The sequence below is a fragment of the Manihot esculenta genome, chromosome 5, assembly GCF_001659605.2.
Source record: "Manihot esculenta cultivar AM560-2 chromosome 5, M.esculenta_v8, whole genome shotgun sequence".
NCBI classification, from domain to species: domain Eukaryota; kingdom Viridiplantae; phylum Streptophyta; class Magnoliopsida; order Malpighiales; family Euphorbiaceae; genus Manihot; species Manihot esculenta.
The window spans coordinates 31,933,605-31,954,029 of NC_035165.2; the positions used below are offsets into that span (position 1 = coordinate 31,933,605).

General features: G+C 32.9%; 2 protein-coding genes across 4 annotated transcripts; one reads left to right on the forward strand and one right to left on the reverse strand.

Moving 5' to 3' along the window:
- Window positions 1–898: 898 nt before the first annotated feature.
- On the reverse strand, window positions 899–4,285 carry LOC110614796. Of its 2 annotated transcripts, none has more exons than XM_021756459.2 (6): window positions 3,784–4,285; window positions 3,499–3,649; window positions 2,627–2,731; window positions 1,702–1,957; window positions 1,535–1,612; window positions 899–1,454 (listed from the first exon to the last, which is right to left on the reverse strand). In XM_021756459.2, exons 4-6 carry the CDS (start codon window positions 1,889–1,891, stop codon window positions 1,318–1,320), a joined length of 405 nt encoding a protein of 134 aa, XP_021612151.1. In that variant the 5' UTR covers window positions 1,892–1,957; window positions 2,627–2,731; window positions 3,499–3,649; window positions 3,784–4,285; the 3' UTR covers window positions 899–1,317. The 2 variants fall into 2 exon arrangements, with proteins under 2 accessions (XP_021612151.1, XP_021612150.1); XM_021756458.2 differs by having other exon boundaries at window positions 1,702–1,984.
- A 4,237-nt stretch (window positions 4,286–8,522) lies between these two features.
- Window positions 8,523–18,876, forward strand: LOC110615488 (uncharacterized WD repeat-containing protein C2A9.03). Of its 2 annotated transcripts, XM_021757343.2 has the most exons (10): window positions 8,523–8,773; window positions 9,140–9,294; window positions 9,412–9,579; window positions 9,689–9,775; window positions 9,989–10,123; window positions 10,306–10,416; window positions 11,193–11,284; window positions 11,355–11,460; window positions 12,396–12,482; window positions 18,216–18,876. In XM_021757343.2, the coding sequence occupies exons 2-10, from the start codon at window positions 9,160–9,162 to the stop codon at window positions 18,627–18,629; spliced, it is 1,335 nt and encodes a 444-aa protein (XP_021613035.1). In that variant the 5' UTR covers window positions 8,523–8,773; window positions 9,140–9,159; the 3' UTR covers window positions 18,630–18,876. The 2 variants fall into 2 exon arrangements, with proteins under 2 accessions (XP_021613035.1, XP_021613034.1); XM_021757342.2 differs by lacking the exon at window positions 8,523–8,773 and having other exon boundaries at window positions 8,810–9,294.
- Window positions 18,877–20,425: the final 1,549 nt, after the last annotated feature.

The following is a 20,425-nucleotide window of genomic DNA, read 5'->3' on the forward strand; positions in this document are numbered from 1 at the left end:
GACTAAATCAATTATGTCACCCCTATATAATCATAGCCAGAAATATAAATACTAAAGCTCCTTAGTCAATTGCCTAAGTAGAAAGCCATAGATTTAATCATTTGATTAGAAGATTTTTTTGATCGGCCTAATTACTATAAGGTCTCACTTTAGATATTAGCTTATTTAAATCCATACATATTATATATGTATCCATCTATGAATGTAAATATTCATGCATACAATGGTTAATAAAAATAAAAGATATTATCATGGACTATGCTAAAAGACACTCAATCTGAGCCACAAAAATTAATGTCCTTTGATTACAAATTATTTTTATTCCATTTTTCTATAACTTCAGTTTGATTTTGATTAAAAACGATCTTATAATTTGATTTTGATTTAAATCTGAAAATTGTTTTTGTTTTTCAAATTTGTTGTTAAAGAATATTAAGGTCAAGCGATATTAAATTATTTGGGCCAGTTCACATTTCTGGATTTTATTTAAAAAAATTTCGTATCACATTAACCTAAAAATGTAATATAGACGCTTTAAATAAATTAAATTAATTTTACATTTTAATTCAAAGCAACATTAATTACTAATGCTCTCATATATATCCACAAGGTTCAATTTACTACATAATTTCATTATTAATAGTCCACTATATGTTAATTTTACTTTGTAATGGAGTGATTTTAAAATTGAGGGTGTTAGGAGATTTTTTTGGATAAACTATTCTATCTTTTCAATCTTATTCAAGTTTTAAACAGAGAGGAACCAACATCATGATCGACTCTTTAAGACTTTCCAACCCCTAATTTAAACCAAATTGATTCCAATTAAATTTCAAGTTCAGCTTGGATAGTCGCCAGTCTACTTGCATCATCATACGTTGCCATACCAGTTACCAAGTAAATGGGAAAAAGCAGTTTTGTTTTAATTGCATTATGTGCTACAAGGCCACACAGCAAAAATGAGGAAAAACTTGTTAATTAGATTTTTGGGTTCTCTTAAATAAATCAAAGGGATCATCAGGTTCACCGCATCCAAAAACTCCTCTACGCATCTCATAGAATTTCTCAGTAATTAAATCCTCTTCTTTTTTTTCTTCAATGGAAAAACCTGGATACTAAAAAATAAACCGACAAAAACTGCTAAGATATAGTGAATGTTGTAGCCTTATTTCATTCTCTTATGCGCCACTGGCTAACCGAAGAAAAAGAAGCAGGTGCTTGGCCAACCTATCCAACCTTTAATGCTAACACAACTTTCTCCTCTCAAAAAATCTCTATGGGATCCAAGAGGTTATGCCACAAAATTAAGATTGTTTACTAGGCTTTCAAGCTCCCTTCAAGCCTCTCGATAGCAGCGCCAACACCACTCTTTACTTCTCCCCTTCCATCTAAATCAGGATTAAGGGCCGGATTACCTTCATTTGCTTTCTCTATAAGCTTCAAGTGAATCCAACCTATCACAAGATGCACAATTTTGTTAGAAGTAGCTCTTCTTTAAAACGACTAGTATTCATTTTCCAACAGGGTTCATTACCAAGAGGGAAGCAGAATGCTGCACCCAGAATTGATCCCAGCATCACATTCCTTGCACGCCATCTGAGAGATCCAGGCACTAAAATGCAAATTTAGTCAAGGAAACGAAAAGTTGGATACATCCAGCAACAAAAAAAAAAGCATGATGAATGGGTTATGAATTATTACAAATTAAACCAAATGTAGCAGAAGTAGCGGAACCAGCTCCCACAACATTGAAAACATCATGTACACCACGTTTCTCAGCCAGCAAATTTTGTAAACCATAAAATGCAGCAGTGAACATTCCAAGGCGCATTCCACCAACTATTGAACCCCGAGTAACTCGGATAAACCTTTTCTCCATTGCATCTCTCATTAATCAATACTGTTCACGCTTGTCTAGAGTGCTCCCAAGCTTCAACATTACTTCTGCATCCTTGCTCTGACATCATAGTGAAGTCCTCACAAGCTTCAAAACATATACACACGGGACATCTATTCTCATAACCAAACAAATGGCACTCAACATGCAGCAAGAATGTTCCTTTCTTCTTAAATTTTTTTTATTTGATTTTTTTCCCAGTAATACAGAACAGAGGTTTGGCTTACATAATAATATGCGTGCAATATTCAAGTCTTGATAAAAATCTCAACATTCATGCGCAAACTGTCAAAAGAACATGCAGAATTTCCAGCATAACGAGGCAAAAACCAAGCACATTAACCATGCATGAGGCAAGTGTTCATCTTGCCTCTTCAATTTCTATTCATTACACCAAGTCTATTAGACTTCAAAGTTTCAGCTGCACTGTTTAACAAAAAAACCATCTATTTCTTTCCATCTCATTACTGATGTACCAGTGAGCTCCAACAAGTAATTGAGGTAAATAAGAGTGAAACTCATCTCCATTTAATATAATATAGATAGCTTAAAGTACCACATTCTTCTTTTCCTTTTTGTTATAAATGACCAATCCTCATCTTTATATCCGTCTCAATTTTAGCATTCCTGTTAGATTAGGAGAATGACAATGAATGGATTTCACAATGAATACTGCCCGAGTCAACATGATAAAGAAATGCAGTGGTGCTTTCTTCAGCATAAACTTACAACTGACACAGCTGCCTCCTTACTACCTCCGTATAGCATACCCGCAAACACTCCAATGACTGTTGTTGTGCCCCAGTTAACAGTTCCAGCCAATTTTGGACTTGCCTGATTGGAGAAGGAAAAAGGAGATGAATTTAGCTTACCAGATAGGCCTTATATTAGATTTATGTGCATACAAGTTAGGAATAGCTGCTGGACAAGGACAACCAAGGAAATTGTTTTAAAAAATTGCATGCTTAAAGAACTTGGCACTTAGTGCAGAAGTTGTCGTAAGCCTGGAGATGCTTAGCAAACATCTAATATACCAATTACATTGACATGACAAACTTGAAGTCAGCAATCCCACACCCAGTAATTTCCATCAAAACAGCTGCAATGGACGCAACTTTGGACATTGCACTTAATTTTACTGCTAATAACAGATATTATAACAGACGAAATGATATGAACTCTTGATCTTCTTGAGATTCTATAAGATATAAATTAGCTCTCATCAATCTACTAAGAACACAACTCACAAGGTCTCAAATTCAGTTGAGACAGCATTGCGGCAACCAAAAAACCTCCGATAACAACATAAATAATTAAACCTTTTAGTCGAGTGAAATCATCTTATTGATGTGTTACCTGCACTGAACCTTACCAAAAAAATTTTGTTTCTACTTCATTCCATTAGTGAAACCTATACACTGATAACCATACCATCATCCTCAATCTTTGTTTAGAAAGGTATCTCTAATGCTTACTAACGGATATACAAACATATCTGTTTAGAAAGTTGCTTTAACATTCATAAACAGTTATTTTAATATTTATATATATTTTTTTATTCTCTTTTAAATTTTTAAATAAATATTTGTACACCCACTTACTACAAAAAGTTGATTGAATGGCGATTTGAGAGCGAGAACAGGTGTTGAGACGCCATCCGCGACGTGTGAGAAAGCGTGGGCGATGGTGCCAACAATACTGGAGGATCAGTGGTTTTCAAGTGGTGCAGGGCTTCCATCCCGACTTTGCATCCTGAATTTGATCGATCGGGTTAGAGATTAAGGCTTTAGCCTCTGATTCCCTTTCGTGGGAGTTTGTTTTTTCCAAGAGATAAAGATCAATTGTATTTAAAAAAGGCCCAAGGCCTAATAGAATATTAGGCTAACCTTAATAACAATACGCCCAAATCTTAAAAACCTAAAGGTTTGATTCAGATCCAATCCGGTAGCAAAGAAATAGCCAAAAACAGCAGCATCGCTTTCTTAGAGTCCTCATCTTTAGCGAGAAAACTCCATCAACAGCAAGCAAAAGCCGTCTAAACACATATTGAGGCGTAGGGAGGATGGGATATAACAAAGTTTAGAAAGCCCCATAAAAAACGGTAGATCCAGCACAAAAAACGTGACTTTAACCACCACCGAGTCCATTGATACCCACAACCATACTCAGCACTGAGACAAGGCCATACACAGATTGATAGAAGTATCAACGAAGGTGAGCAAAGTGTGCTTTTTAGCGATCTAAATTGTGCTATCTAAGTCTCTAGTTAACGAACCACCATTGTTGACCAATGTCAGACTTAGAAATCAGAGGAAAGAAACCTACACTAGGCTATCAGAGAAAAGGAAGGAAAACGAGAGAGAGAACGAGAGATGTCCAAAGAGCTAAGAGTCAGAAATCTCGTGGGAGGTTTATGGGGGTGTAAATGTAAATAAAAATAATTACTTGGTTAATTTGTTAGTGTTAACAAATAAGTTTTTCCTGCTCTATCCCTTGGGAGATCGAAGCTTTTATTTAAGATGTTTACATGATGGAAAAATTACTTTTTAATCTCTGAGGTTTAACGTAATTAATATTTTTATCTCTCTATTTTGACGATCAATACTTAAGTCCCTCACTTTCTCTTCCGTCCATATTTGTAGTCCTTCCGTCCATTTAAACCGTTTGGTCAAAGAGTCAAATGTGAGAGATGATAATTTTTTTTAAAAATACTCTTCTTTTAATGTGAAATCTTTATTTTTTTTTCTTTCATATTTTCTCCAGTTGCAGAAAGGGTAAAAAGAAGAAGAAGTTGAAGAAGAAGAAGAAGAAGAAAGAAGAAGAAGAAGAAGAAAGAAGAAGAAGAAGAAGTTGCAGAAAGAGTAGGAAGAAGAAGAAGAAGAAAAAGAAAGAAGAAGAAAAAGTTGCAGAAAGGATAGAAAGAAGAAGAAGAGGTATTTGAGTTTGGATTTAATGAGGGTTAATTTTGTCAATTCACGTGTCCCAAACGGTTATTTTGGGCGAAAGGACTATGAATTTGAACAGAAAATAAAGTGAGAGACTTAAGTATTGGGTAGTCAAAATAGAAGGACAGAAATATTAATTACGTTAAACTTCAGAAACTAAAAAATAATTTTTCCTTACAGGATTGTTATTCATGTTCATAGGTCAGCTAATAGTTGTGCAGACTAGATTCGAGAAATGCTAGAAGTGGACTTCTAATCCCCTTCTCCTTCTTAAGGATTGTATGACTGCTCCTCTTCATAAATAATAACTATTTTTTCTTATTAAAAAAAATATCAATAAAGGGAAATATCTATGCGCCTTTTTTTAGATTAAATGTTAAAATTACCCAGAATTATATAGCAAAGTGTAAAAATATCAAATTTCAATTTTTATTTAAATTTACTTTTAAATTATTATTAAAAAGTTAAGTAAATTCAAATAAAATTAAATATACTAAATAGAGTATTGCTAATATTTTAAAACTATGATAAATAATCAAGTGATAATTCATCGTCTTATATGATCTTTTAATAATAATAATAATAATAATAATAATAGATAAATTTGTATTAAAAATGAAATTTGATACTTTTGACTATAGTTTAAAGATAAATTAGAATTTTTTGTCTTATATATATATTTTTATTTTATAAATATGATTGTGGTTTTATTTTGTAAGTTTTAATTGCTAGATTATATTCGTGGAACAATGTTTTTTGTAACGTTTAGAAATTATTAATAGTGTAATTTGAAAAAATTGGAATTTGAAACTAGGATTTTGAGGAACAAAAGAAGAGAGAAAACAAGATTGTGTGAGGTTTGACTCTATGGAGGCTGTTGCTTCATATCAGTAACACTTCTATTTGTGATTTTTTGTTGTATGGTTTTATTTTATGATTATTGGACGGTTGTTGAAGTTTTGAATTGGACAATGATATGCTATTGTTGTGATTTAAGTAGCTGGTTGCTTTGTCATTAGATGTTGTTTGCAAGTAGGTTCTTGCTTTCGACTCAGTCAAGCTTGTTGCATGCAAGTGATGGTGATGGCTAGCTTCTCCTAAGCTGCAAAAATTTCAGTCAATGAGTGTCCCTATCACTCATATGAGTTATGCTTTCTAATTTTCTTGACCGATATTTACACAACTTTGCTTTAATGTTTGTATTTTTCCTTGTCCTTTTAGGTGTTTCTAATTTTCTATTATAAGTTGCCCTCTATTTGAATAATGAAATGCACTATTACAGTTAAAAAAAATAGAGTAATTTGATTTTTAAAAGCTCAAAAAAATAAATTATTTTTTAAGTTTATAAGATTTTTTTAAAAAAATCTTTTATATATTTTCCCATATTTTTACTAAAAAATATCACTTAAAAAAATCTCAACTTATTTTTCCAAAACAGTATTTTTGTTATAGAGTATTCAGATTGAGCTAAAAAGAAAACTTTTGAATGCATTTTGTTTTTTACTGCTTTCATTTAGTAATATAATTAAAATAAATAAATGACGAATGTAGAAAGCTAATTTATTTCCTGATTTACTATGATATAAAGTTGTGATTTCAAATAAAATTATAGTCATGCCGCCAATATATTAACATTATGAAAATGTAGCAGTTATCCTCTGAGATGAAAATGTTGGAAGGACTGCGTAGAGAGAGGAAAGAGTTTTAAAGTGACAAGTTTGCTGCTGGATACTTTGGGCGCAAAAGTTGCATTTTAGCTGGGGGCGGCGCTATTCAAATAGAAAAAATCGATCGAATTAAATTAATTTAAAAAATTTGTTTGGTTTTTATTTATTTCGATTCGATTTAATTTAATTTTTAATTTTTAAAATTTTAATTATTTTAATTCAGTTTAATTTTAATAAAAAAAAATCAAATCAAACTGATTAGTGATAATAATATATTATTTTCAATAATATAAAGAGATTAGATCGTATTAAGATTAAAATATTTCAATTAAATTTTAAAATACTAAAAATAAAGTATAGAAAATAAAAAAAAATATTAAAAATTCAAATTAATCAAATTGAATTGAATCAAATCGATTTGATTCAATTTAGTTTCTAATTAAAATCAATTCGGTTTGATTTTTATAAATATTAAAATTTTGATTTTTAATTTATTCAGTTCGGTTTAATTTTAAATCGAACCGACTGAAAGCTTATCTTAAAATAAGGGAGCCCAAAGACAAATATAAGATATGGTTCAATAAAATTTAAAAGCATACAAGTCTTCCATTACTCAACTCAACTTAAACCCAATTCATATCCCATAAACCACAACCCCTAGTCTACTAGACAATCTAAGTGCTTCATCTGTCTCTCAGGACCACCAACCTTGTCGACAAGCAACACCACCGACCTTTGTCATCTCCAGCGGTAACGGCACCGAATTAGAAGGCCATTTACCATCAATTCCGAGAAGTTTTTCAAACAATGAAGAACATAGGCCAAAAGATGCAAAAATGTCTAACCAATTGCTTGCAAGTTGGGCTCAACATAGTTGAAGTATAGTTACTAGTGGTAGTTTCTGGCATCTCAATCTCCTATTGTATTAGGGAAGCTAAATTATTAAATGTGTGGCTATAAAGTTCTTGAAACTCCAACCATCAAATGACTGCACCATCTCTACCAAGCACCACCAGCTTAGAACCATACGCCCTAACCAATTGAAGGAAACCCTCAAAAAGCAAGCTTAGACATATAGACTAAACTGAAAAATTAGACAGCGTCATAAACAAAAAATCAAAGTTAAATAGGCACCAACAAAATAAACCAACACCGAAAAATTATTCAAAATCAAAACAAAATAAATTTTTTGGACCAGAGAAAGCAACACATACTCTCATACACATTTTTTTTCTTTTTTCTCTAGAGCTTTCTCTTTCTCTTCTCTATTATTTTTCCCTCACTGTCTCTTCTCTACTATTTTTCTCTAAAAGTTGTAAATTTAACTTCAATATTGAAAAGTCTCCACCCACCGGAACATATTCGATAGATTCCGACTATTTTCTCATATTTTATAGACTCTTTCCTCAATAATCATAAAAGTATTTAATTTTTATCAAACTAATCACATTTTATTGATCTATCCATTGAATTAATTCACGATTCAAATGTACACGTTTAGTAAACCTACTAAATCCTTCATCAATTATAAATTATAAAAATTATTGTAAAATTTTTAAATTTTAAAAAATTTATTAATTTATCTATATTTTAAAAATTCAATTAAAATATTATTATATTTCATAAAATCACTCTTTAATCCTTTTGCCTAAGAAACTATTAATTAATCTATTTTAAATTTAAATAAAAAACACTAAAATAATAAATATAAAATTAAAGAAATAAAATAAAATATATAATTAAAATTATAAAAATTAAATAATATAAATATTTGAAACAACTGATAATTAATTTTAATAAAATAATTAAATATTTATATTTTATAAAATATAAACACTAGAGTGATTTTAAAATAAATCCAATTAAAAATTCCCTAAAAACTCACAAATCTGATAGTAATTTACTTTTATAAATTAAATTTAATATATTTAATCATAAAAATATAACATAATTTAAACAATTTTTTAAATAGTATAAAAAAAGGATTATCTGGTCCTCCAGCACAACCTCGATCCCAATCTGATTAGTCCACCTTTTTGCCATGCTGTTGGTATTATCCAGTGGGATGGTCGTCCTCCTTTTTCTCTCTGCCCTCTTTGGTTCTCCCATAAAACGAATAAAACACATAAAAAGATGGTTGGTTGCGTGCGCTCGTAATCAATAAAAGAGGCGGTTTTTGCCGACAGAACTCCTTAAACCCCAGCTCTTTTACTCATTACTTCCTCTTTTTTCTCACCTTTTCTTCTTTGACTACGCAGTTATCGGTATGTATTTCCCTTCTTTCTTATCGTGTGTTTAATGGGATGCTCCATCATAATTGTTAATTTATTTTCTATTACCTGATTTTGGGAAAGTTGGATTTGGCCTTAATTGAACACTTGTTTGTGTTTTTTCCCCCTAAATTCCTTATGATGTTGCACAGATTTCATGCATAGTTTTGGGAATTCTTTACCTTTTCCAGTTTTGTTTATTTTGTCTTGTGGGATTTTTGTTTATTTTCTTTTTTCCTCTCATGAATGTTTTGTTTCATGCAAAAATGGCAGAAATTTCTGCTTGAGGGATGATATTATGTTTAGTTATTTCTAGGCCTAATTATTGTGTCTTGATGTTTGTGCACTTTTTCTCTCTAGTACTATATTGCAGATATAGCATGTCCTACCAGCAGTTGGGCGAATTCAATTACATGGCAGAAGAGGGCGAAATGGCTGATTTGGTAGACGAATTAGACCAGGATAACTATGGTGGAGAAGGCAATATAGAAATAGAAGCAGATGAATATGACATGGTTTCGTCTCTTTCTTTCTTCTTTCATTAGTTTCTCCCCCTTTTTTTTAAAGAATCACTTTCTGAGTCTATTTTTGATGATTTTAATCTGTTGATCCTGATGGCAATAATGAAACAGCTTACGAAGGTGACTGATACATCTTCTGCTCAAGCTAGGAAGGGCAAAGACATACAGGGTATTCCGTGGGAAAGATTGAACATAACAAGGGATAAGTACAGGTTGACAAGGCTTGAACATTACAAGAATTATGAGAATATCCCTTTATCTGGTCAAGCTGTAGATAAGGTCTGTTAGTTTGTTCAATGATTGTATGATCATTTATTGTTTTCGTTTAATTTGTTGGAGAATTTGTCGAGGGAATCTTTATAGATGCATAATACTTTTCTTATTTTAGGAGTGCAAACAAATGGAGAAGGGCGGCAACTACTATGAATTCTTCTACAATACTAGGCTAGTTAAACCCACAATTCTTCATTTTCAGGTTTGTGGTCTTTTAATGCTATATCTGATTATCATTTATATCTACTTTGTTTTCTTACATGTTTTTCCTTAGAACCTTCTTTTTTCTTCCTTGCAACAAACATATGGGAATTATCTTTTCTTAGGGTTACTTGGTTTTTGATGACTGAATTGATATAATTTGCAAGTTCTGTTACCTGATTAATGATCCTTATCTTGAATTGCCCATATGCAGCTCAGGAACTTGGTTTGGGCTACCTCGAAACATGATGTTTATCTCATGTCTAATTATTCAGTCATGCACTGGTCATCTTTGTCTCGTAATTTGTCTGAAGTCATCAATTTTGCAGGACATGTTGCACCTAATGAGGTATTGTGGCAACTTCTATGCTAAGTTTACAGTTTACAGGACAGTCTAGTGAACCATGCTTTTTTTTTTTTAATTGGTCTCTCTTTCTATCTGGCACACACACACACACGCGCGCGAATGGTATAAATATAAGCATATGCACATACTTTGTTTTCTAACTCTTAATCTCTTGGTAATAATAGAAACATGCTGATAGTTTGCTGGAAGGTTTCACACAAACTCAAATTAGCACATTAGCAGTCAAGGATAACTTTCTTGTTGCTGGGGGTTTCCAAGGAGAGCTTACTTGTAAAGTGAGTATATGCAACTCTTTATAGTTTCACTTTAATTATTAAGATCTCTCTAGTTATGCTGTTAACAAGTGCAATTTTCCAGCAACTATTTTTTCCCCATAAACTACAAATCAACCTCTCTATCTCTCTCTCTCTCTCTCTCTCCTTTTTTTTTTTTTTTTTGTGAGAAGCAATTTAGTTTTTGAGGTTTGATTCATTAACAGAGGCAAAGGATCAATTGAAAGACTTTCTGTCATTTTCATTGAAACATCATTTACAATTCTTCACTCCATTCTTCTTATATATTAATAATTATTCCTAACTCTATCAGAAACAAACACTACCTAAATATCTTCAGCTTTTGATTTATTGGAGTAATTTGTTCCCTACATGCTGGCTATGTGTATGCTTCAGGGTTGCTACCAATATTGTTGTTAAGAAGGATATCTTTTCATTACCAAAACAAACTAATGAGATTAATCGTCACAAGGATTAGGGCTGCTGTATGGTTCCTGGTTGTGAAAGTGATGGTACTTAATAAATAATTATTTCCTTCTCTGCTAGATTTCATTTCAGGTTGTTTTTCTATGACATGCTCAATTATTTGCTGAATTTTCTGTGCCAAATTCATAGAAACTAAAGGGAGCTGTGTTTTGCTTGCTCAGGAATTGGGATTTTTGGATTTGTGAACTTGTGTTTGTCTACATAAACACCCCTGTAAATTGTAATCTTTTGGTGTCTGCATATTGTTCTGAAATTATATTTTCTGAAGAAACCCCATTTTACTGATGTTGCAGCGTTTAGATAAAGAAGGCATTAGCTTTTGTGCCCGCACCACATATGATGATAATGCCATAACAAATGCTGTTGAGATATATGACAGTATAAGGTAGTTTTATTATTTAGCACAATTAATTATTTTCCAACGAACACAGATAGTAATGAAATCTGTTTTGCAGGGGTGGAGTTCATTTTATGGCGTCTAACAATGATTGCAGTGTGAGAGAATACGACATGGAGAGGTTTCAGCTTCTGAATCACTTCCAGTTCTCTTGGCCAGTTAATGTGAGCCCTTGTTGGAACTTACGATGACTAACAAGATGCTTGATAATTCACTTTTCTTTTAGATTTGCTTTCTGTTTTCCTTATGCATGAGAACCATCTGGACTTTCAGTTTTCTTGAATGGACATCTGAAAGTGCTTTTGACTGAGGAGGTTTAATCTTCAACATGCTTTCCTTCATATTGATTAACTGGGAAGAAGAAAACCATGCAATGCAGCAACTGGAAACGGGGGTTGGGAAGAAACAACAAATAATTGGAAATTCCTCAGTGGTCTATTTTGAACCAAGAATTAATGAATTACATCCCTTTACTTGCGGAATTTCAGTTCAAATTCACATGCAATTTGTTTAGTTTTTTGGAAGAAGACAAGGTAAATGATGTAACATTGAATAGGCTTTTCACATTGCATCTAATATGGAATGTGAGAAAATAATAACAATAAAAATAAAGCTTTAGTTCTGAACTAGTTTGGGTTGGCTATATGTATCATTTTTTCGTCATTAGCTTTTTTAGACACCAAGTCCACACTAATATCTAAAACTTGTAAATCCTTTGGTAATAGTTTCATCCATGACATCTTAGCTCTCTGATCGCACTCCTGTGCTAGCTTATTTGATGCTTTATATTTTATATGACTAGACCATAGTAATCGACCTTCTCTTATGTTGTTTTCAATATGCGCTACCTCCAGTTTAGACGAATGTGGTCATTCCTGATCCTATCCCTTATTGTGTTACTGGATATCCATCTTATCCACATAATGAGAAAAGAAATTATAAAAATAATTGAAGTAAAGACCACTTGGATCTGCTTAGAGCAAGTGAATTGAAATTCTAGATTAATGATGTCTCTTTGTCTCGGTTGTCATCCCTTGGCTTCATTGCTACTATGATGTAATTTCCAACTTTATAACTAAACTAGTTTATTTTGATGCAGCATACATCACTAAGCCCTGACCGTAGGCTAATTGTTGTCGTTGGAGATCACCAGGATGGATTGCTGGTTGATGCACATAATGGAAAGGTATGAAAAATATTATTGATTTTAATTATCTTCTATTTCTCATTTTAGAAATTCTTTCATTATGTTTCATGTGTATATACTACAACTATAAAAGCTGTTTAATATTTTGGTCTCTAGGAAGTCTCAAAAGGGGTTTGCAAGGTAAAATTTAATCTATACAACACCTCAATTTTCGAAATAGGCTAGCTAAAATTCGATTTGTTCATTTTTTAATAAGATTATTTCTTGACCAATGATGTTGCCTAATGGTTGCCAACAACAATAGTCACGCTTGAAAGGTCCTTTGGACGCTTAAACTCCTTTGCTTGTCTATTTTTCATCTGATAGCATTGTTGACAAAGAATGCCTTTTTTGACGTTCCTTCTGATACTGATTAAGGAGTAGGTTCTGTTGTTCAATCCTTTTGAGATGGCAAATCTAGGTTGTCTGGTTCCTTCTCTAGCCTATCATCTTGTTGTAGAGATTTTCAATTGATTGCTTTGTTTTGCCTTTATTTCTTGATGTTTTAAAGTTCCTCTAGATGCCCTAAAGCTTAAAGTTGCAGGTTTTGAATGACCAACACTTCACAACACTCGGCAATTGACTTGTTGCTCCCTTTAGAAGTATACACCCTTTGGTGCATCTTTTTCAATTAATAGAGTGCAAACATTGCTTTTGGGGTTTAACTTTCATCTCTTGCTATATATTAATTGATGGCTGCCTCAATCTTGCTGTGCCTTGCTCAACACCATACCATCACATTTTAGCCTACCTAACCAAGCTAACCAAACTTCATGTAAAATTAACACCAGACCAAATCAAACTTCATAGAGAACCAAACCGAATCAAGCCAAAACAAATCTGTGCTGTTTGGTTAGAATATTCTGTTCTTTCATATCTCCATTTTTCTCCAACCATACTCACCGATATCAAAGAAGCATCTGAATCCAAAACAAGTTTTGCACACTCCTAAATCCTAATAATCAGCTTCATCTTTAAAAACCTTACTCCATGATCTTCCCTTATGCTATACTTATCAAAGTATGTGATCTAACTGAATTCTGCTAAATCACAAAATAGTATAAGATTTAACAAAACTTCAAAATTCAAAAGCTATAGCTTGCCTCTTATATCAATGTTACCTGTTGTATCTTTTGGATGAATTTGCCCTCTATCACATTGGTACTTTTAGACATGAGCTTGTAGGGATTTTGACTCAAAGTAAACCTTAACTGTCAAGTAATTCCAAAAATGAATATTTATTCAATAAGGACTGATGATGGTGAGATTCGGTGGGGCATCCAAATGAGGATACTTAGGTAGAAGTCTGATTCGTTGGATTGATCATCGATTTGTGATCGATCCATTGGGTCTCTCCATGCTTGGCTTTGACGAAGGGGACGTGTAAGATGAAAAAGCGGTCAGGGTTCTACTGAAAAAATTCCCAGTGGAGATCCTCCGATGCTCAAGTCATATTTGGGAACTTAGTGGAGTTAAGATAAGTAAAACTGAGAAGAGAAGAGAAGAGAACAGTGGTTTTTGGTTCCCTTCAGGTGATCGAGAGATAGAGAGAGAGATCCTTTTTCCCGAGGAGAGATCCCTCTTTTAGGGTTAGTTCAGCATATAAATACCTTTCAATAAAGTTGATGCTCTTAGTGTTGTGTCCCCTTCCGATGGGGCAGGGATGCTTTTGTGCAGGTATGTCAGGAGTACATTAATGAGGGGCTATAGGACAATAAATGCGGAGTTGGTACACTCTGCATGCGCACTTATGATCCTTGTGTTGTACAAAAAGTCGAGTTGGTACACTTATGCTTTTTGTCTTTTTAGCCTTGATTTTACGCCCGAGCTCTTTTGGCTCTTTATATGATACTTTGGGCTTTTCAGCATTAATTTTTTTTCTTTTGAGCTCTTTGGCTCTTCGTAACTTTCGGACATTTTTGCTCTCAAGCGCTTTCCGGACTACTCTTGCCCCTATTCGCTTTCCAGACTAACTCAAGCTTCTTCCGAGCGCTTTTGCTCCTCATGGCTATCTGCCCTTAAGCATTTTGGGGCACAAAGCGATTCTTCATTCCGGGATATTTGCTCTTAAGGAGATTGTGAGTTATTTGCCCCAGACCTTAGTTTGAACATTTTGGACTTTTCCTTGTGTTTCTTGTGGGGCATGCTTAGCCATGTCATTTGTATGAAATCTTAATGTTTTGTTAGGTCGGCATGCCATTTGCTACTTGTTTTAGCTATGATGGCCTTGTCATTGTGTGTTGTCCATCTGTGCTCTTTTTGGAGAAGGACCTTCTAGTACTTGGCATTAGATCTCATCCGAGCGATTTTGTTCTTTGTCATTCGAGCTCTTTGGCTCCTTGGTATGCTTCCAGACTTCTTTTTTCTCAATTTGGTTTTTTGATGCTGGGTCAATTTACGAGATCGGTCACCTGTCTCATTGGGTTTTTTAATTTTCTCAACTCGACTTTTTGGTACCGGCGATCTATTTTCGAGGCCGGTCACCTACCTCAATTGAGTTTGTGGTGCCGGTGGTCTTATTTTCGGGACCGGTCAACCAAAAGTCTACATCTCCTCAACCGGTTTTGTGGTACTGGCGGTCTTATTTTCAAGACTGGTCACCCACCTCATTGAGATTTTCATTTCTCCAACCGATTTTGTGGTGCCAGCAGTCTTATTTTCGAGACTGATCACCCACCTCATTGAGGTTTTCATCTCCTCAATTGATTTTATGGTGCTGATGGTCTTATTTTCGAGATCGATCACCCACTTTATTGAGGTCTTCATCTCCTCATTCGGTTTTGTGGTCAGAGTTTCCAGGTCTATTAGCTTTGTTCTTACTTTTAAAATTTATCTACAAAATTAAAACTTTCACGGAGTATATGTAACAAGAATGCTCGTGTTAATTTGAACAGCTAGATATTTAGCTTCATATATCAACTAAATACAAAATATTAATTTTGTCCAACTATATTACCTCCTATAATTCGCTTTTAATTCTATAGCACCATGCTTAAGCAAATAATACCCTTTTTAAGGAATTCATACCAATATTAATCACCGACGAAAGCTTTTAAAGCTATTTCTAAAATACTATCTTGCCCAAGCATATATTCAGAAGGATTACTATTTGAAGCTAGTGATGATGACAAAAATATTTTGAACTAAGGAGATAACTATGTAATTTGGTTAACTCGCGCATGTCACTTTTCTTTCACGCTGGGTGGATTGCCCTGTCGCATTCCCTTCTCACATCGAGTTTGGCCTTTTTCGGGCTTTCACCGTGTGATTTTTAGATGTTGTTAGCGATTCTTGGATCATTTCTCCATCTCTTTTCCTCCTCATATAAGCATTTTCCTCTAAATGATTTTTACCGTATGGATTTTTTTTATGTAGCGAGTGATTCTCATGTCTTTCACCATCTCTCTTCCTTTTGGTCCTTTTGTGCTGTTTTGCTATTAGTTTTTCTTGATTTTCCATGTGGATCTCAACGGGTTTTGTTTGGAAACTCCAGCGCCAATATAGTTTCCTTCATTTCCCACAGACGGCGCCACTTGATGATGGAGAGATCCAACGAGGCATCCAATTGAGGACACATAGACAGAGATTCGCCGGGTTGATCGTCGATCTGTGATTGATCCATTGGGTCTCTTCATGCTTGGTTTTGAGGAAGGGGACCTGGAAGATGAAGAAGACAGTTAGGGGTCCATCGGAAACGGTTCCAGTGGAGACCCGTCGACGCTCAAATTAGATCGAGAACTTAGTGGAGTTAAAGGAAAGTAAAACAGAGAAGAGAATGGAATAGTGGTTTTTGGTTTTCTCAGGGTGACTGAGAGAGAGAGAGATGTAGATCTTTTTTCCCGAGGAGAGATCTCTCTTTTAGGGTTAGTTCGGTTTATAAATACTTTTAAATAGAGTTAATGTCTTGGTGCCGTGTCCCCTTTTGATGGGGCAGGGATGTTTTTGTGCAGGTTTTTTGTGCAGGTGTCAGACAGTATATTAATGATGGGTTTTAGGACAATAAATGCGGAGCTGGCTGGTTCGTACTCTCTACATGCGTATTTACTATGCTATATTAAGGAGGCGATTTGCTCGTAGGAGGTCGACATCTTTATCTTGGTTTCGTCAGATCATGCCGGGTTCATTCTTCCTACATAGAAATGAGCTCCTTTTCGTAGGCCACATCGGCGTTTAAAGCCTTGTTGTAGTACGGGCTTTTGATGAGGTAGGTCTATCCGTCCTCTCTAATCTTTGAAGAGGTCGGTCTGTCTATTTTGGGATTTGATAAACTCAGGGGTGTTACTGGTCTGATTTTTTATATTCAATAGGTTGGGCTTCTTATTGTCCGGTCCGACTAGATGAAAAGGTTTTCGATTCACGTGTACATATGTTACGATCTTTATCAAGGACTATAAATAATGTTTCCTATTGGAATCTAGATCTTTCCACGGAATATATAATGCAAAAAAAAAATCCCTAAACAAATATATTAAATAGATGTGTAACAGGAAATAAAAAAAATAGTAAATACTCTGCAGTTTCCTCGAAAAACTATATATTGAAACTAAACTATAACACTATTCTTCTCGAGTATTTGAAAGTGAATTTTCTTTAGTTTCTTGCTTGAATCATTATCAAATTTGGAATATTAAAATGAGGAAAGTAGAGTTAGGAGGAGAATGGATAAAAAGAAGATAGACTAGAGAAAGAACCACAGCTTTGGGAAAGTTTGATGACATAGATTAAGGAATTTGATCCTTGATTCACAATCGGCATTCAATCATAAAATTGAAACTTCAAATCAATAAATACAAATTCAACAAACACAAAATCATGAAATCCAAAATTCCACAACTCAGATTGACAAGTCAAAATCAAGGAAAAAAAAATTTCCAATCCAAATTGAAGAAAATCTTCACAGTCCAGAGACAGTAAGTGTCTTGGCTAGGCACCTGTCTCTCCTCTCTCAGTTGGGCACCTTCCCATAACCTTCCTTCTCTGTTTGGCACCTCCTCGGACCAACACTAGCAATGGGTAAGAGGAGAAAAAAGAAAGGGGTGAGGGGAGTTGGGGAGCACTCAATTTCCAATTAAAGCTTGAAGAGCTTGACAAAACCAATGAGGCAAAGGTTCATCACAAGGATGCCAATGGGGAGATCTTAGGGCCTAGACTATCATAAATGCTAAAGCATGTTATTGCTTCTTCCTTCCGAGTCCCTCACCTCCTCTTGTGAGACTATTCCTGCCATGGCTGGCTTGTTTCACCACCATGGATCAAGGAGAGTAATAAGCAGCAAGTGGAATTAGAAAACGAGATTAAAGAGGGTGTAACAGAGTTAAAAAATGGAAGAGAATAAAGTTGAGAGACAGAGTAGAGAGAGAGGAGCAAGGATGGTGGGAGATAACTGATAGTGAGTGAGAGAGAGGAGGGAAAAGGAGAAAGAATAGAGGTGGTTAAAACCCCAATTCTCAAACAAAATTATTAAAAGAGAGAGAGAGAGAGAGAAAAAACATAAAGGAAATTTTCATTTCCTCTTGATTATCAGGGACTACTTTGGGCTTTTATCCTTTGTAATGCGCAACTGCGATGCATAAATGTTGTATGTTACTTTTGAAATTACTTCTAGAATCATATAGTTTAAAGAACTTACTTCTGTGTATCGAAAATACAATTGTATTTTTACATACTAAAACATTTGTTTCAAGCGAGAAATGTGTATATTACTGTTATGAAGCTTGTTTGACGGCTTTGCAGGTTGCAGCCTCAGTTAGAGGTCATCAGGATTACTCTTTTGCCTCTGCTTGGCACCCAGATGGACATGTTTTTGCCACTGGTAATCAGGATAAAACTTGTCGGGTATGGGATGTAAGAAACTTGTCCTCACCCATTGCAATTCTGAAGGGAAACTTGGGTGCTGTCCGATCTATTCGTTTTTCATCAGATGGCCAGTTCATGGCCGTAGCTGAACCTGCAGATTTTGTTCATGTATATAGTACCAAGGCAGACTACAGGAGGCGACAAGAGATAGATTTCTTTGGTGAGATTTCAGGAGTGGCTTTAAGTCCAGATGATGAGTCCTTGTACATAGGAATCTGGGACCGCACCTATGCAAGCTTGCTACAGTATAACAGAAGGCATACATATGGATATCTTGATTCATACTTGTGATGAATCACAAGTATTATGCTGATGATTCCGCTTTTCTGTATCCTGTTTTTTGAACTAGTTGGTGAGTTGAAGTTAAAAGACAATTACACAATAGGGTTATGCGAGATATTTTACTTCAATCGTGTACAGGCTAGTATTTGATCTTTACAATGAATTCTATCTTTGCAAGTGCCTGTTTTATTTCAATACACCAACTCGTTGGTGGGTGCTGGTAATTGATTGCTCCAGTACCTCTAGTCTTTGCTGCTTTGAGAGGCATTGAAAAATCTTTTACTGCTAAGTGGTTTAAACGGTAGGGTCTTCAAGGGGTATTATTAGGAGATGGTTAAGACGTTATGTACATGTTCACACAAGTGTGAAGGAGGGGAATATTGATGTTGAAATTTTATTTGCTAAGTTAAATTAGTGTTAAATTTTTTTGTTAATATTATGATAACTAAAATAAAAATATTATTATGTAGTATTTTTACTATTGATATGATTTAAAGTTATTCAAATTTTTAATGGTTTTACATTTTTATGACCAATTTAACATATTAATTTAATTTTTTAATTTAAAATTTATAAAAAAAAAATTATACTGTGGTTTTAGTTATTTTCACTATAGATTTATAGTTTAATTTATATTAAAATAGTGTTTAATTTATATTAAAGTAGTATTTATAATATTATGTAATTATAATATAGTAGTAATTATTTAATGTAATAAAAAAATATTGTTAATAAATAGCAATAATTGTTTAATGCTATAAAAAAAACTGATATAATGATTAAAATATAATTATTAATTAAAAAATAAAAATATAATTATTAATTAAAAAGTAAAAATATAAAAAATATATTGTAGTTTATATAATTATTAATTAAAAAAATGAAAATATAAAAAAATGGAAGTATAAAAAAAATATTATAATTTTAATTGACGGAAAATATAATTATTAATTAAAAAATAAAAATATAAAAAAATTATAATTTTACTTGACAATATTAATATAATAATTAAAATATAATTATTAATTAAAAAGTAAAATTATAAAATAATATATTATAATTTTATTTATTTTTATTTCAAAATATTTAATTTAATTTATGTTAAATCAATATATTATAATATAATTTTTATATTATTATTTTTTACCGCATTTAAAAATTATCGATTTTTATTAATTATGTGATATTAAATGTATTACTTTAAAATAAATTGTAATATAAATTCTGAAATAAAAAATTTATAAAGTTGTAGGATGTCTTTTCATATTTTTCCAAAGAAATGTTATTCCACGGCATGGCGAATTATATAAAAAATTAACAAAAAATGATATATACTCGTGCCACATTAATGTGACCACACTTTTTTCAATTTTGATTTTGAAATTAGGTAAAATTACCAAAACATTAGAAAATTTACCCTGTGATATCAAAAATTAAAAATTTAAATTACATCACCAAAATTCATAAAAAAATTATATTATTTTTTATAATTATTCCTAATATTTTTATCTAAATATATAATAATACTAAATAATCATACATAAAATAGAAAATTATCATTATTATAATTTTCAAACTTTTAAAAAATGATTGGAGATGGATTTTTGAGTGTCTAGGGCAACAATAAGGAGATTCTTTTATTTAGTTTGTTTTTTGTTCTATAGAGCAGAACTATGTAATATAAACTATATAATTTTATTGAAAATATTATATTATTTTTTAAAAGAAAATACATTATTAAATGATAACATTTATATCAAATTATTAATATAATATAATATAATATTATTTAGTTATTAGTATAT

Coding starts and splice junctions, on each gene's coding strand:
- LOC110614796 (XM_021756459.2), bottom strand. CDS start 1,891: ATGAGAGATGCAATGGAGAAAAGGTTTATCCGAGTTACTCGGGGTTCA. Junction 1,613..1,701: donor TGCTACATTTGGTTTAATTT/GTAATAATTCAT, acceptor TTTGCATTTTAG/TGCCTGGATCTCTCAGATGG. Junction 1,455..1,534: donor AGCATTCTGCTTCCCTCTTG/GTAATGAACCCT, acceptor ATCTTGTGATAG/GTTGGATTCACTTGAAGCTT.
- LOC110615488 (XM_021757342.2), top strand. CDS start 9,070: ATGATATTATGTTTAGTTATTTCTAGGCCTAATTATTGTGTCTTGATG. Junction 9,295..9,411: donor AAGCAGATGAATATGACATG/GTTTCGTCTCTT, acceptor ATAATGAAACAG/CTTACGAAGGTGACTGATAC. Junction 12,483..18,215: donor TTGATGCACATAATGGAAAG/GTATGAAAAATA, acceptor ACGGCTTTGCAG/GTTGCAGCCTCAGTTAGAGG.